We start from the raw sequence: 13,502 nt of genomic DNA on the forward strand, positions 1-13,502 counted from the left end.
TGCACGCCGTACGGGCACTGCCGGAACCACCGCAGGCGGTCACCGGCCCCTCGCACACGGACCACCACACAGAGCCACCCACACAGTGTGAAACGGAAAAGCCACCGACACAACATGGTCTTACACATTTATTCCTTTTTTTTCTTGGTTTTGAAGGACAACATAGACAGCTTTAAATACAACCTCCAAGCACAACATCCCACCAACAGCAGTGACAGCACTGCGTGTGCGCTGACACTCCTACCCACTGGCACCAGCCCAGTCCTGGCGGTACAGACAGCTCCTGTTAGGGGAGAAGAAAAAAAATAAATCCACATATTTAACATCTCACCAGCTGAGAACTGCCACATTAAAGCATGAAAGACCCGGGTCCGGCAGGGACGAGATGAGCTGAACACCAAGAGCAGGCGTGTGAGGAGTCTCCGGGTCTTTGGAATCGCTCTGACCCTGCCCGGCGAGCAGCGAAGGGGCGCAGCTCCCACTGCCCCCCGAGCCGGGCACAGCACGGGGGGAGGCCACAGCCCAGGAGCAGGGGGAGGCCGGAGCCCAGGAGCAGGGTGCAGGGGGAGGCCGGAGCACCCAGAGCCCAGGAGCGGGGTGCAGGGGGAGGCCGGAGCACCCAGAGCCCAGGAGCAGGGTGCAGGGGGAGGCCGGAGCCCCCAGAGCCCAGGAGCGGGGTGCAGGGGAAGGCCGGACCGCGCAGAAGAACAAACAGGAGCGCGGAGGGACCGGATGCGGCACCTGGCCCGCGGCCACCGGCCCATTTCCCCTGCAGCCCCGGAGCCCCCAGGGCAGCCACCCCAACAACCCTTTCCCACCCGTTTCCTTCCCGGCTGCGGCTGGCAGGGAGGAAACGGCGGCTGTGGGCAGCTGGGCGCCGCGCGACCCCACCCAACCCCCGCCCCGCGCGTGGCCGAGCAGCACCGGGCGGACGGGCTGCAATGACCGGGGTCACCCCGCCGTCTGCGAGGAGACCTGGGGTAACCCGAGCGCCCGCAGAGCCATGCCGGGCCCCGCCGTGCTCCCGCCAACAGCAGCTGCTGCAGGAAACCACGGCTGCGTCACCCCCTGCCCCCTCCCCGGCGCGCCAGGCTCCCGCCGGCCATGGAGCCCCACGGCCATGGAGCCCCACGACGCGGCTGCCTCGTGCCTGTGCACGCCGTTGCTCCCCGAGACGCTCCCCAGAGCACGTTTCCACTTACCCAGCCTTGAACAACTGTTTTTATTCATAAACATCCTTCTTGTCTGCAATGTAATCGACAATCTCCTGCGGGCACATTAACTTCTCTGCATCGCCATCGGGAATTTCAAACCCTGGAAGAGAGCGCACGGATCCAGCCCAAACCAAGGGCAGGGGGAGGCAGGCTGGCGGCAGCGCGGCAGGGCCTGGGCAGGCAGAGCCCACGCTGCCTTCTGCTCACGGGATGCTGCTTCTGGGGGAGGGACAAGGCAGGCAGAGCTGCGAGCAAGGCGGCCAAGCCAGCCAGCGCCCCTCGCCTTGTTAACGCCGCCGTCCCCTTCCCAGAGCTGCCACGGCCACCGGCGTGGCACCGCTCCCAGCAGGCAGGGCCCGGAGCCGCTCGGGTTCAGTTTGCTGCCGAGCGCTGGCCCAGAGCTGCAGCGGAGCACGGGGGCTCGCAGCGGGACTGGCCAGGAATACATCCCAGAAGTGAGGATCTTCCTCCACCCGTGGTGGCCACACGCTGCCGCCCGCCCACGGAGCGCAGCGAGTGGGCTGAGCATGCAGGGCCAGCGACCGCCCCGCAGCACCTGCCCGGCCCGAGAACGACCGGACCCCAGGGACGCCCACGACCCAACGCGACGCAGCAGGCACGCGCTCCAGAATTCACGAGCTTTAAACGACAGCATGAAGAAGCCCAAAATGAAGTAAAAAAAACCCTCAGAATGCAAACTGATGAGGAGAAACCACCTTTCTGCTTTCCTAGGAGCATCACGGATGAAAGCGCTCCCGGCGAGGGAGCGCCTGGCGTGACCGTGGTTGCGGCTGTGAGAGCCATGGGCAGCGGCAGCGCAGCCTCCGCGCTGAAGGCCAGACCCGCGGCCCCCTCCCCCCCGCTGCTGGGTGTCCCCCCCACCCCCACCCCCCCCCCCCGCAACACGCCGGGGGGGCCCGGGGAGAAGCAGCCGAGCTGCGGGGGAGCCAGCTTGCAGCAGAGGGACGGACGGACAGACGGACGGACGCCTTCTCCCGGCTCTGCTGCTGCCGGCGGCGACCAGCGCGGTCCCCACCGACCGAGCCCGGGCCGTGCCCTGGAGCCACAGCAGTGCGAGCCCAAGGTCACGGGCGGTGGAAGGGGACCGGCGCCGGCCCGGCCCCGCCGCGCTCCGCGGTTATGGCGGAAGCGGCGCCCGTAGCACGGCCCGCGCCGCCCCCCGCCCCTTACCGAACTCGTCCTCCATGGCCATGATGATCTCCACCTGGTCCAGGCTGTCCAGGCCCAGGTCCTTCATGAAGTGGGACTCGGCCGTGAGCTGCGGGGAGAGAGACCGGGGCTGAGCCGCGGCGGCCGCCGCGCTGGCAGGGCCGCAGCCCGGCGCCGCCCCGGGCCCGCACTCGCCTTCTCGGGGTCGATCTTGTCGTACAGCTTGAGGACGTAGAGGACGCGCTCCCTGATGTCGCCCAGCGTCAGGGGCGGCAGCTCGGAGAAGCGGCGGCACGGCGGGCAGGCCGCGGGCGAGCGAGCGGCGGCGGCGGGGAGGGGGGGCAGCGGCGCCGGCCCGGGGACCGCGCGGGGGCCGAGGGTGCGGATGGCGGCGGGGCGCGGGGCGGGCGGCGGCCGCGGCAGCAGACGGCGGGCGCAGGCCGAGAGGACACGGGCCGCCATGGTGACCTGCTCCCGGCGGGCACCGCGCGCTCCCGGCGGCCCGCGCGCGGGGGGGCGGGGCCGCGCCGCCACGGCCGGGCAGCGCCACCTGGCGAGCGGGCGGGCGACGCCACCTGGCGGGCAGGTGGATTGGCAGCGCCCCCTGGCGGGCGGGCGGGGGGCGCCCCCGGGCGGGCAGATGGGCAGCGCCCCCTGGCGGGCAGGCGGCACCCCGAGGCAAGCACAGAGCCGCTCCGAGGCGAACACTTCACGGCAAACACTTTAATGGCAGTAACAGTCCCCCCCGGCCCCCCACCCCACCATCAGGCCGCTCCCGGCTGGGGCTGCCGGTACCGGTAGAGGCAGACGGTGCCATCGCGGCAGCCGGCCAGCAGGCAGGCACCGGCTGCGGCCCACCGGGCCAGCACCCAGCCCCCTGCCGGGCCCGGGGCCAGCAGCGCCGTGCAGTGCCCCAGCAGCAGGTCCCACACGGCCACGGCGCCCGACGTCAGCACGGCGGCGGCGGCGGTGTCCATCACGTCGCCCTCCAGGTACCTGGGGACACACGGATGGGTCACGGCACTGCCGCTCGCCACGACGCCACCGCGCCGTTTCCCAGAATCGGCTGGTTTGGAACGTGGAAAGTTAACAAGCCAACGTCAGGCGACCGCCGGGAGCCAGGTTACGGCACCCGTGGCACCCAGTGCGCCCCAGAACCCCGCTGGTGAGGGAACCCTCGCGCAGCCTCGGCGCGGGCTGGCGCGCGGCACGGAGCCGGGGCCAGCAACCGCTCCCGTCCGCGCGCAGAGGAGCGCGACGACGGAGCGAGCGCGTCGCAAGGCTGCGTCCCCCCGGCTCAGGCTCCCCCGCGCGGGACTGGGGCAGGGAGGGCTCGGCTGACTGCGCGCAGCTGCTGTGGGTGCAGGCACCGAGCCCAGCGCGCCCGCAGCCCACAGGCTCGGCGCGTCGAGGAGCCCCGTTGCAGCATCGCCACCAGCACGCTGTGCAGCCCGCAGCAAAGCGACGCTGCCGCCCGGCACCGGCACCCCGGCGAGCGCAGCCCCTTGCCGCGCGAGGTCGGTGCGCAGGAGACTGCCCACACCCTCGCCGCGTCCCAGCCCGCGCACGGCATGAACGGCAGCGCCGGCTGCGGCCTCCTTAGCGCCGGCAAAGGGACCCTCGCCAGCAGTGCTGCGGGCTCGCCCCACGCCTCTCCCCCCGCCCCCGCGGTACTCGCCTGCCCGCGTGCCCGGGTGGGAGGGCGGAGAAGGTCACCCCGGCGCTCCTGGCCGTGCTGGGGTTGAACGCTACCACGCGGAACACGGGGCTCCCACAGGACTCGCTCTCTTTGGCGTGCGGGTGACTTAAAACAACGAACAGGAGGCCCTGACAGACAGAGGAAAAACACATCACTGAAAAGAACAGCAGGAGGGGAAAACACCCAAAGAACTTTCCAGAAATTTATCGCTACCTCTCTCTCTCTGCAATCACAGCCCAGGGACAGCGTGCGTTACTTTTTTACTGAATCAATCAGAAATGGGTTCCTGTCCTTGCCGAATCAGAGACAACCCGAAGCAGAGCTGGCTGCTAAGGGCTGACGCGAGACAGCAGTGACAGCTCGGTGACCCCCTGGATTTAGGCACCCCTCTTTCTGCCTGGAAAAGCTCAACTGGCTGTAGGATGAGGTGACATTTAAAGTAAAACTTCTGGGCCTCATTTTAATCCCAAGGAGCTTACAAATGTAACGAGAACTCCCCACAACCCAGCTCAGCTGGCAACAGCAGCTCTGAGAAGAGCCACGGCCGGCACGAAGCACCCTGGGGCGGGCGTGCTGACGAAGGTGCCACAGGGGCTGACTCAAGCCACGGCGATCGGACACGACAGTCTCATCCCGAAAGGTGAAATGCTCCCTGGAAACAATCAAATCCTCGATAAACCACTAAAATCCACCTGGAATCACAGCACAGGCGGAAGCGAACGGGAAAGAATCCTTAGTGGGAATCTCGGTTTTAAACAGGCCCTGTCCTCGGGGGTAGATGTAAATAACGAGAAGCCCAGCCCGGTTCCATCACCAGGCCGGCAGCGCGGTGGAAGGGGCTCCGCAAGCACCGGCACCAGGCAGCAGCACTTCTGCTTCCCGCGCGCGAGGCGCTGCTGCCCTGGCCCACACTCGGACGCCCCACTCTCATTTTGTCTGTACACTGCAGAACGCCACAAATTTGAGGCAGCCAGTGTGGCTTATTCCTCCTACTTCACCTGTCTTCCTTTGAAACATCTTCAGAGCACCTAAACAGAGGAGGCATTTCAAGCCGCTCCAGAAACCCCACCCCTCCAAGTCCCCAGCACCGTCAGTCCGTGCAGTCCAGGCACAAACTGCACGTCCTATTTCGCGTACGTACCGAGTCAGAGTACGCTCGGTGGCAGATCGAAGCTGGGTAGGAGTAACCAACGTGCATCTTCTTCAGCAGCTGGCCTGTTTTCAGATTCCTGCGTTTGGCGAAAACACAAATTCTGGCTGCATTTCCACCCTCTGTCTGTTATTTTCTAACCACAGCTACACCACTACGCAAGATGGACGTAGTTTTGGTTTCACACAAACCAAGCCAAGACAAGGGGCTGCAGGAAGAGATGCAACGAATACAATGCAAAAGCAAGCAGCAGTACCGCAGCACAGCTCATTCACTCTCTGCCCAACCGTGCGGCAGCTCTGGTGCCGGACCGCAGGCCCTGTGACCGCTGGCACCTCACAGGCACGCCAGCTGCCGCCCGCCGCCCCGCGCAACGCCCGCAGCCAGCCGTTACAGCCCCCGCGGGCGCCTGCAGGCCACATCACCTAACGGCAAAGGAGCCACTGACCAAACGATGACGCTGTTCACTGCGGTGCTGCCCACCAAGGCGTCTCTCATCCCCTCCACTTCAGCGAAAGCTAAAACAGTTTCTTCGGGGGGCATCAAAGTCTGTCCGTCCTTGCTCCTGAACAGCAGATCAGCGAGTGAGAAAAGGCAGTCGCAACACTAAGCACGTGTTCTGTACTCAGCACAGCGCCAGGAAGAAGAGGAACCTGACGCTTTCCTGCGTCCGGGACGATTCCTTACTCTTCTTCCACCCGCCACGCTGAGACCCCCCCCAGACCAGCAGGCTCACCTTCCCGTCTCCGAGAGCGACACTATCTCCACTTGCTGCTCGTGCACGGTCCTGCTGCTGCTGACCAGCCTCCTCTCCTTCAGCCCAAGAACTGCTTTTATATTTCCAGTTTTCACTAGCGATTGCCTGAATGAGTCACTCTCAGGAGAATAAAGCAAGAGCCTAGATTGAGAGAAGAGCACGCCTAATGACAGCAGGAAGCACAACGCAGACAGGCCACAGCATATTGTCCTGGGGTCGGCCAGGACAGGGTTAATTTTCACCAGGTGCCAGGAGCGGACGCAGCCGGGCGGGCTGACCCACCCTGGCCAGACAGAACAGGGTACTCGACACCGTCTGCCGCCATGCTGGGTTCGGGGGGCTGGCCGGGGGGAAAGCAGTCCCGGCTCGGGAGCGCGCGGGGCACCGGCGGTGAGAGCTGCTCTGTGCGTTTCGCTGTTTGTGTTGTGTATTCTCCTTATCAGCACCGTTGTTGTTACTGTTTGCTTCGTTTGCTGCTCTGTTAAACTGCCCTTATCCCGACCCACCAGTTTTTTGCCTTTTTCTTTCCACTCTCCTCCCCACCCCAGCGGGGGGAGGGGCAATAGAATGACCACGTGGCCCTTTTGTTGCCGGCCACGGCCAAACTACAACACATATAAAAATACGCGCATGTTTAAACAGTCTGCCACCTCCAGGGGCAAAACAGCAAGCCCGTATAGTTGATTTTTAGAAATCCCTTCCATATTTTCCAACTGTTAGAGCAACTGAGCAAGTGGCGCATTAGTAAGAGCTAATTTCAACCACTACACAAGAGGAGAGTTAAGCCACGGCTATTCAGGGTGTAAAGCGCTAGTAAGAAGTAAATACACCACCTTATTTCTCCAATCTCCAAATCTCCCAGTGCTACACAGACGAGATTACAGGTGTCTGGCAGAGGAACGATCTGTATTACAGGAATCTAGGACAGCAAAACAAGAATTCAGTGTCACCCACAACGTCCCTTTGACTTTATTCCCATTTTCTAGAGTGTTTCAAGTGAAATGACACGGAGCAGAACTAATTTTCAGATCCATATGAAGAAGCACACTTAGGTGTCTGTTGATATGAGAGACCAAAAGTGTCTCCAGGGAGTGTAAGGGGAAAGAGCACAGGTCAGTGGCTTGCAGCCACCACTCAGTACACGAAGCAGGCAGCACGCGACCACACGAGCTACTGGCCTTCTCCATCAGCAGTGCAAATCATTCTCTGATGGAATGAAAAATTTACGCCACCTAAAGAACCTACCTTGCACTCCAGACTGCAGGCTCCTTGTATCTCAGGAACTAACAGACCAGGACAAGAAAGTTACCCTAAATTCTAGAAATAAGGACTGTGCTCGTACCTCTCCGAGCTGCCAAGCGTAGACCTTTCCCCAGCGGTCGGATGCCAGAGGCTTCCAGAGGGAGACAGAGCTCTCACAAGCAGTCACCACCCACAGCTCTCTGCTGCCGGCTGCTTCCCACCACATGCTACTCACATCCACAGCGCAGGAACTCGAAGAATCCTGTCCAAAACAAAACAGCGCTGGTTTTCTTCTGACAGACATCGTTAACCTGGAGGTTCAGCCTGAGAAAAACGCTTGACATTCAGTGTGATGAGAATTTGAGGCTAAAACTCAGCGCTTACGATGTGTAATTTCGAGCGAAGTGCCAGTAAGGCACCAAGGAAAACCAGCCTGGGGGGTTTCACCCTCAGAGCAGCAAACGTACCCGCTCACTTCACAGAAATCTCTTCTCCTTTGCAATGACAGGGACTCGGCAGCGCCTGGCGCTGGGACAGGACTGGGGGTACCGCGGCACAGCCACAACAAGGTCCAAGTGCCACCTACTTGCAGTCACACACTTGCTTCCCTTGTTGCACAAACGCGAGACAGGACTTGTTGTGCACAGACCGAGTTTAACAGTGAACAAAGCAAGGGCCTTCTCTTCTCCCTTGCAAAAAAGCTTTCAGCTTCAGCCGTGTTGTTGCTGGCTGGTTACGCTAAGCCCCCAGGCTTGCTTCTGGAGCAAAACTTTGCACTTTGCTTCAGAAAAGCTAGAGGTGACCCAGCCCCTGGCAAGCTCATTTGGAGTTCACTGGGCTTTCCCACAGACGTTGCTTCTTTGCCTTCCAACCAGTTTCTCCCCGCTGCAAGACAGAGGACAGTGGAGGGACACCGCTGCAAGAAGAGCCGATGGCTCAGCTGTGCAAACAGTCCCGGGCAAGATTTGCCTTGGTCACAGCCTGTGCAATCAAGGCTCCGTTCCAGAACAGTGTGAAAATCAACACGTGTATTTGGCAGCGTTCCTCACAGCGTTACTGCGTGCCTGAAACGGGGACAGGAGGCCACCGGTGCCACGGGGCAGGCAACAGGGGGACAAGGGCAATTTCACCTGGGTCTGACGGAAAACGCAGCAGTTCTGTTTGTTAAGACATTTGCATGTGCTTAGACATTCATTATTCAGCAACAAACGCTGAAATCCTTGATCAGTCAAAAGGAGCTATACAGCAATCTAACCTTTCAGCATGCTTTACCACAAGTGAAGACAGAACTGCCCAAACTGGACAGCAGTCTGTTTTGTTCAGTTAGCCATTCTGCACTTTCTACTGCATTTTTGTTAAACTTGGTACTAAAGAGCTGCTACTGACTCAGTAAACAACGATCCAGTGTTATCCCACCTTCAGCTTTGATACAAGCTGCAAGCTCTCTTCACTCAGGCCATCAAGCAGTACCGGAGTCAACTGTTCTGCTACATCTTCTTTCTGCACAAACAAGAAAGCAATGAGGATAATTAAACTCCGAAATTACATTCAGCACCTACAAGAATGAGGCAGAAGCACGAGTTCACTCTGCACGCAGCTACTGGACTGCTACGGCAGGAGCACGTCTTTTCGTACTTGCATGTCTCTGAAAAACCAGAGATCCCAGACAGGCTATTCCCTGGTTTCACCTGAATATTGGCTTTTGCTGCCACTGCGCATCTCACCCTCCTCCCAGCACCCATCCGCATGAGAGGCATTTAACCTCCTTTACCAAATCCTAGCTGAAAATTTTCCTTAAGGCAGACCAACCCGACGTGGGTACCAGAAACTTTTTGTTCAGGTACACATTTCAAACGTGCATCCTGCAGCAAGCATCGAAACCCTCATCTCCAGCGTCACCAAACAGGATTTCAAAGAATTTGCTTTTGAGGTCAAAAGACCTGAGGCAACAGATGAACACCAAACATTTACCAAGGCAGCTAAAAAACACCGTGCAGGGCTGGCACGCAAAGAGGTCTTTCCCCTGAAGTCAGGTGAGACTCTGGAGAGGGGGATTCGCCCACAAACCCACTGGCTTAGCACCCCTGGCAAAGAGGACAGCTTGCTACCTGTTCAGGAGAAGCTCTGCAGGATCTCTGCTGCTTGCTCTCTGACTGCTGATGCTTCTCCAAGGCCACAGCCTCATCAGGTTTATCACTGGGACCGCTTTCAGCATCTAAAGGAAATGTTGTACCTTGTTCCTCCTCTCTTCTAGCAGATCCTGCACCACAGCTGTCCAAGTGCAGCGGAACGGCGGAGCCTCGGCATTTGCCATCACCCACGACCGCGGCAGACGCTCCTTGGGAGGAAGGCAGGCTCGCGTGCGAGGGAGGTGCAGAAGGTGTACCGGGGAAGACCTCACCGCGCACCGACGGTAACACAGCCGGGGTTGCACCCACGACAGGGAAAACCGACGAGGAAATCTGAGACTCGGGCTGAGTGGGAGCACCAGCGAAGACAGTCCCCATGGGAGTAAACAGCAATTCACGGGTGGAAAGCTCCTTCTTGGAAGCTGGGCTTTCTACGTGAGGTAACTCGGGCAGTCCACTTCTGAAAGGTGAACTCAAATCACTTTTGAGTCCTTTTTCTTCCAGATTCATTTGGGCATCCTCTGAAGCCGCACCATGTCCAGACACACTAGGAACGAAAACCTCCAAGTCATTCACAGGGGAAGATTCTAATTTCTCAAGTTTTAGTAGTCCAAATTCCTCATCCGGAAGGTGAAAGTCCCTGACACCCAGTCTGGAGGCCAGCCACTGGAGACTGCGGAAGGAGAAGAGAGAGCCGCAAGCATCGGGGTCCACGGCAGGGAGGCCAAGAGAAGCCGGACCCTCTGAACCCGGCGGATAGCTACGTCCTCTTTTGCTGTCATCTAGACAAAGAAAAACACAACGATATGAGAACATCACATCATAAAACAACCAGCAGCTAGCTTTTCAGAATCTCTCATCCAGAGGGTCACGCTAATCTATTTTCAAAAAAAGCCATCTCCATCTTAAGACATGGCAGTGGCACTTTTCTGGAAAGACATTACACTCTGCATTGCTCCGCACCGAGCCTCTGGCTCAAACGTCATTGCCCAAGGCTGCCAGAACCGACCGAGTGCTCGGTCCGTTTGTCTGGTTTGGTTTTCCCCCAACACTTTCTCTTTTCACTGTACTCACGGACCCTCAGACTCTAATGCTACTCTTTGCGTTTCAGACTTGTCAGCACTAAAAAACCCCAAAATCATTAACATGCAGACTTCGTTGGAGACACAGGGATTTCCACCCATGTGCTGGGAATCAGGTCTAAGGTGCAGAACCTCTGCCCCAACAGCAAAGCAGCTTCAGAAGCTCTCAGCCCTGCTCCTCACCCATGCATGGCTCTTCACTCCCCACCGCTGGGCTGAAGCAGAAGTTTCTGGAATTGTGCAAGGAACATGGGCACCACAATCATCTGTATTTTTAAAAAAGCTCTCGTCTTTAAAAAAAAAAAAGTGTTAACCAATCTAAGATTTTTTTGAATAAAAAAATACAGCAGGGTGTGAACAGCAGTGCACGCACTCTCCTGCCTTGCCCTCGGGCTCTGGTTTTAGGGACGGCTCGTACCTGACAAAGTACCTTTGGAGACTTGGCTGGCCCTCTGCCTGCCAGAGGAACGCAGGGAGCGGCGCGGGGCGACACGGAGCGCCAGGAGCTGCTCAGCCCTGCGGGCTCCTTGCACGTGCTGGTTCTTGACACGCTCTGCTGGAGGTTTAGCAGCTGGAGACACAGTTAAGCTGGCTTCCAGATCTCCTAGATGGCTGGCAAAAGTTTCATTCCCTGGGGCCAGAGACTCGCTGTTCTGGAGCGGAGTCTGAACCGGTTCTAACAGAGTCTTACGGCACTGGCCAGGCACTTGGCTTCCTCCAGGAGGAGGATCGGCGCTCGGCAGCTGTGCGGCGCCAGCCACTGCTGTCCCTCCTGACCCGAGAGCTGCAGCAGCAGACAGTCCTCTCTCGGCTGAAGATGGGTTTTCGTGTTCAGCTTCACAGTTTTCCTTTTCATTCTGACACTCACTTGGCAGCAGACTACTGCTTTCCCTTGTCGTTCTGAGACCCAAACTCTCTCCAGGTTCCTGTGACACTTGGTGCACCGGGGGTTTGCAGGCAGACTTTCTTCTTCCCTTTTGCCTCCTCTGTGATGGTCTCTGATCTTGCTTCGTGTCAGTGATACTGTCTTGAGAAATCGATCCAAGTGAAGCGCTGCTGCCGCTGGACGCAGGAGGAGACTTCTGAGGACTGCTTGAATTTGCTGGATCATTTTCTGCACTGAGAAAAGGGAGCAGCGCGACCGCTGACTCCAAATCACTCCCAGCTCTCTCCTGGGAAGGACGATCTGCATTTGCATCTTTCTGCTTGCACTTGCTTCGTTGACCTTTCTTGCTTCTGCCCAGCTGGCTGAGAATTACAGCATCGAGGTCCACTTTCCTCTGGCAATTCGACATGCGTCGAGTCGTCCTGACGTAATATTCAACCGGGAACAGAAGCCCTTCAACCACCGTGCAAGAGTTCAGTGCGCTTTCGGGAGCTGTCGCCTTTTCTGCGTGAGGAAGTCCTGACTGAATTTCAAGCTGTTGATTCTCCAGCAGTTCTTCAGCATTGCCCAGAGCAAGATCTGCAGGAAAGGGATTTAGGCTGTTAGTGCCACTTTCATTTCCTTTGTGTCTTTTGCTCTCGTTAGTCACAGCGTCATTGCCATCTGCGGGCAATGCTTCATTTTCTGACATGAAATCCAAGAGCCGACATAATTCTCCCCCATCTTCACACATGCTCTCACCCTCCGTTTGTTTTGTTGTACTGGAGGATTCTTCTCCTCCCTCACGACTGGTGTCCAGTAAAGCAGAGTCACTGGTCTCCGAGCATGGCGGCGCAGGCTCATGGTCACCCGAGGCGGCCACGGCACCCGGGGACGCAGCCTGCCCGGCACCGCTGCCGTCCCTCCGCACGCAGGGGAGCAGCGCGGGCGCTGCTGCAGGGACGCTGTCACTGAGCGTGTCTTGTGCAGCTCCTAGTGCTGCGTCCGGAGGAGTGAAACCGTTCTCCTCTCCCTGCACAGGCGCTGCTCTGGACGCTCCTTGAGCCTTTTCCTCGGTGTTCGAGAGGCTGCTTCGCCTGAAGACTGGTGATCGAAGTTGCTCCATACTGGCCATTTGATTTTTCGCCATCTCACCAGCGTTGATTGGATGCACACCAGGCGCCGACTCCTTTTTCTCTGATACCAGAGCCTTCGTTCGCCTCCTCAGCTTCATCAAGCTTCTGGAGGTCTGGGGTTTTTTCTCCTCAGGGGCAGGCTTAACGACTGCACTGCACCAGCTCTCCTGGCTAGCCTGTAGGCTTTCTGCCCGTGAGCTGCCCTGCGGGCTGACCTCACTCCTGGAGGCTTCAGGAACGTGTCTGAACATGACAGAGGTTGTCCTGTCTGTGCCAGGATCCGAGCAGGCGCTGGTCTGTACCTGAGAGGTTCCACGCCTGTCTGCGCTAGGAGACGCGCAATCTCTAGGACCTGTGGGAACAACGTCAGACGCGTAAAGGCCTCCCAGCAAGGTCCCATCCGGGAACATCATCGCACAGCGAGACGGGACGGCTTTGCTGGGGGGAAAGAGGGGGGTCCTGCAGCGGGGACCGGGCCGCGCGACAGAACCGGTGCGGAGGAGGGGAGGGGGACGCTGCTGTGCGACTGAAGAGCGGGGCCGGAGGCAGGGCCGGAGCGGGGCCAGAGGGGCCGGGGGCAGGGCCGGAGGGGCCGGGGGAGCCCGCAACGGGGCGGGCAGCGGGGCTGGGCTCCGGGGAGGGGGCACCGACCGGGCCGGGCAGCGCGGGGCGGGCAGTGGGGCCCGCCGGACGGCTCCTACCTGCGGGGCTCCGCTGCCGCCGGCCTCCTCCCGCCGCCGGGCCCTGGCCGTGGCTCCGCGCCCGCTCAGCTCGCCGCGCCCGCTGCGGACACAACGCGGGCGGGGGGCTGGCACCGGGCTCCCGGTACCCCCCCCCCGCGCCCCGCCGGCCCCCGGCCCGCTCACCCGCAGCCGGCTGACGGTCTCGCTGTACTCCCTCCGCAGCAGCGCCAGCTTCTCCCTCAGCTGCAAGACACAACGCGCCGCCATGGCACCGCCGCCCCGCACCGCCCGGCCCGGCCCGGCCCGGCCCCGCACCGCACCGCCCCGCTCCGCACCTTCTCCTTCTCGGCGCCGCTGAGGGCCCCCGCGCCCGCC

General features: G+C 60.1%; 2 protein-coding genes across 3 annotated transcripts; both read right to left on the minus strand.

The window, feature by feature from the left end:
• Nucleotides 1-115: 115 nt before the first annotated feature.
• NDUFAB1 (NADH:ubiquinone oxidoreductase subunit AB1) lies at nucleotides 116-2,873 on the minus strand. Its single transcript, XM_075436450.1, has 4 exons — nucleotides 2,580-2,873; nucleotides 2,406-2,493; nucleotides 1,203-1,314; nucleotides 116-283 (listed from the first exon to the last, which is right to left on the minus strand). Exons 1-3 carry the CDS (start codon nucleotides 2,844-2,846, stop codon nucleotides 1,223-1,225), a joined length of 447 nt encoding a protein of 148 aa, XP_075292565.1. The 5' UTR covers nucleotides 2,847-2,873; the 3' UTR covers nucleotides 116-283; nucleotides 1,203-1,222.
• Nucleotides 2,874-3,133: 260 nt separating this feature from the next.
• PALB2 (partner and localizer of BRCA2) lies at nucleotides 3,134-12,787 on the minus strand. Of its 2 annotated transcripts, none has more exons than XM_075436782.1 (10): nucleotides 10,874-12,787; nucleotides 9,341-10,143; nucleotides 8,649-8,732; nucleotides 7,333-7,494; nucleotides 6,824-6,909; nucleotides 5,970-6,131; nucleotides 5,682-5,798; nucleotides 5,225-5,312; nucleotides 4,063-4,211; nucleotides 3,134-3,380 (listed from the first exon to the last, which is right to left on the minus strand). In XM_075436782.1, the coding sequence occupies exons 1-10, from the start codon at nucleotides 12,693-12,695 to the stop codon at nucleotides 3,149-3,151; spliced, it is 3,705 nt and encodes a 1,234-aa protein (XP_075292897.1). In that variant the 5' UTR covers nucleotides 12,696-12,787; the 3' UTR covers nucleotides 3,134-3,148. The 2 variants fall into 2 exon arrangements, with proteins under 2 accessions (XP_075292897.1, XP_075292895.1); XM_075436780.1 differs by having other exon boundaries at nucleotides 10,862-12,787.
• Between the last annotated feature and the right edge of the window lie 715 nt (nucleotides 12,788-13,502).

This window comes from Opisthocomus hoazin, chromosome 15 (assembly GCF_030867145.1).
Source record: "Opisthocomus hoazin isolate bOpiHoa1 chromosome 15, bOpiHoa1.hap1, whole genome shotgun sequence".
NCBI classification, from domain to species: domain Eukaryota; kingdom Metazoa; phylum Chordata; class Aves; order Opisthocomiformes; family Opisthocomidae; genus Opisthocomus; species Opisthocomus hoazin.

Excerpts from the sequence above, each read along its gene's own strand:
- PALB2 (XM_075436780.1), bottom strand. The coding sequence starts at position 12,695 with ATGTTCAGACACGTTCCTGAAGCCTCCAGGAGTGAGGTCAGCCCGCAG. Across the intron at positions 6,910-7,332 it reads ACGCTTGGCAGCTCGGAGAG|ATTCCTGTAATACAGATCGT; the intron begins GTACGAGCACAG and ends TTGCTGTCCTAG. Across the intron at positions 3,381-4,062 it reads CCACCCGGGCACGCGGGCAG|GTACCTGGAGGGCGACGTGA; the intron begins GCGAGTACCGCG and ends GTGTGTCCCCAG.
- NDUFAB1 (XM_075436450.1), bottom strand. The coding sequence starts at position 2,846 with ATGGCGGCCCGTGTCCTCTCGGCCTGCGCCCGCCGTCTGCTGCCGCGG. Across the intron at positions 2,494-2,579 it reads ACAAGATCGACCCCGAGAAG|CTCACGGCCGAGTCCCACTT; the intron begins GCGAGTGCGGGC and ends CTCTCCCCGCAG. Across the intron at positions 1,315-2,405 it reads GGCCATGGAGGACGAGTTCG|GGTTTGAAATTCCCGATGGC; the intron begins GTAAGGGGCGGG and ends GCTCTCTTCCAG.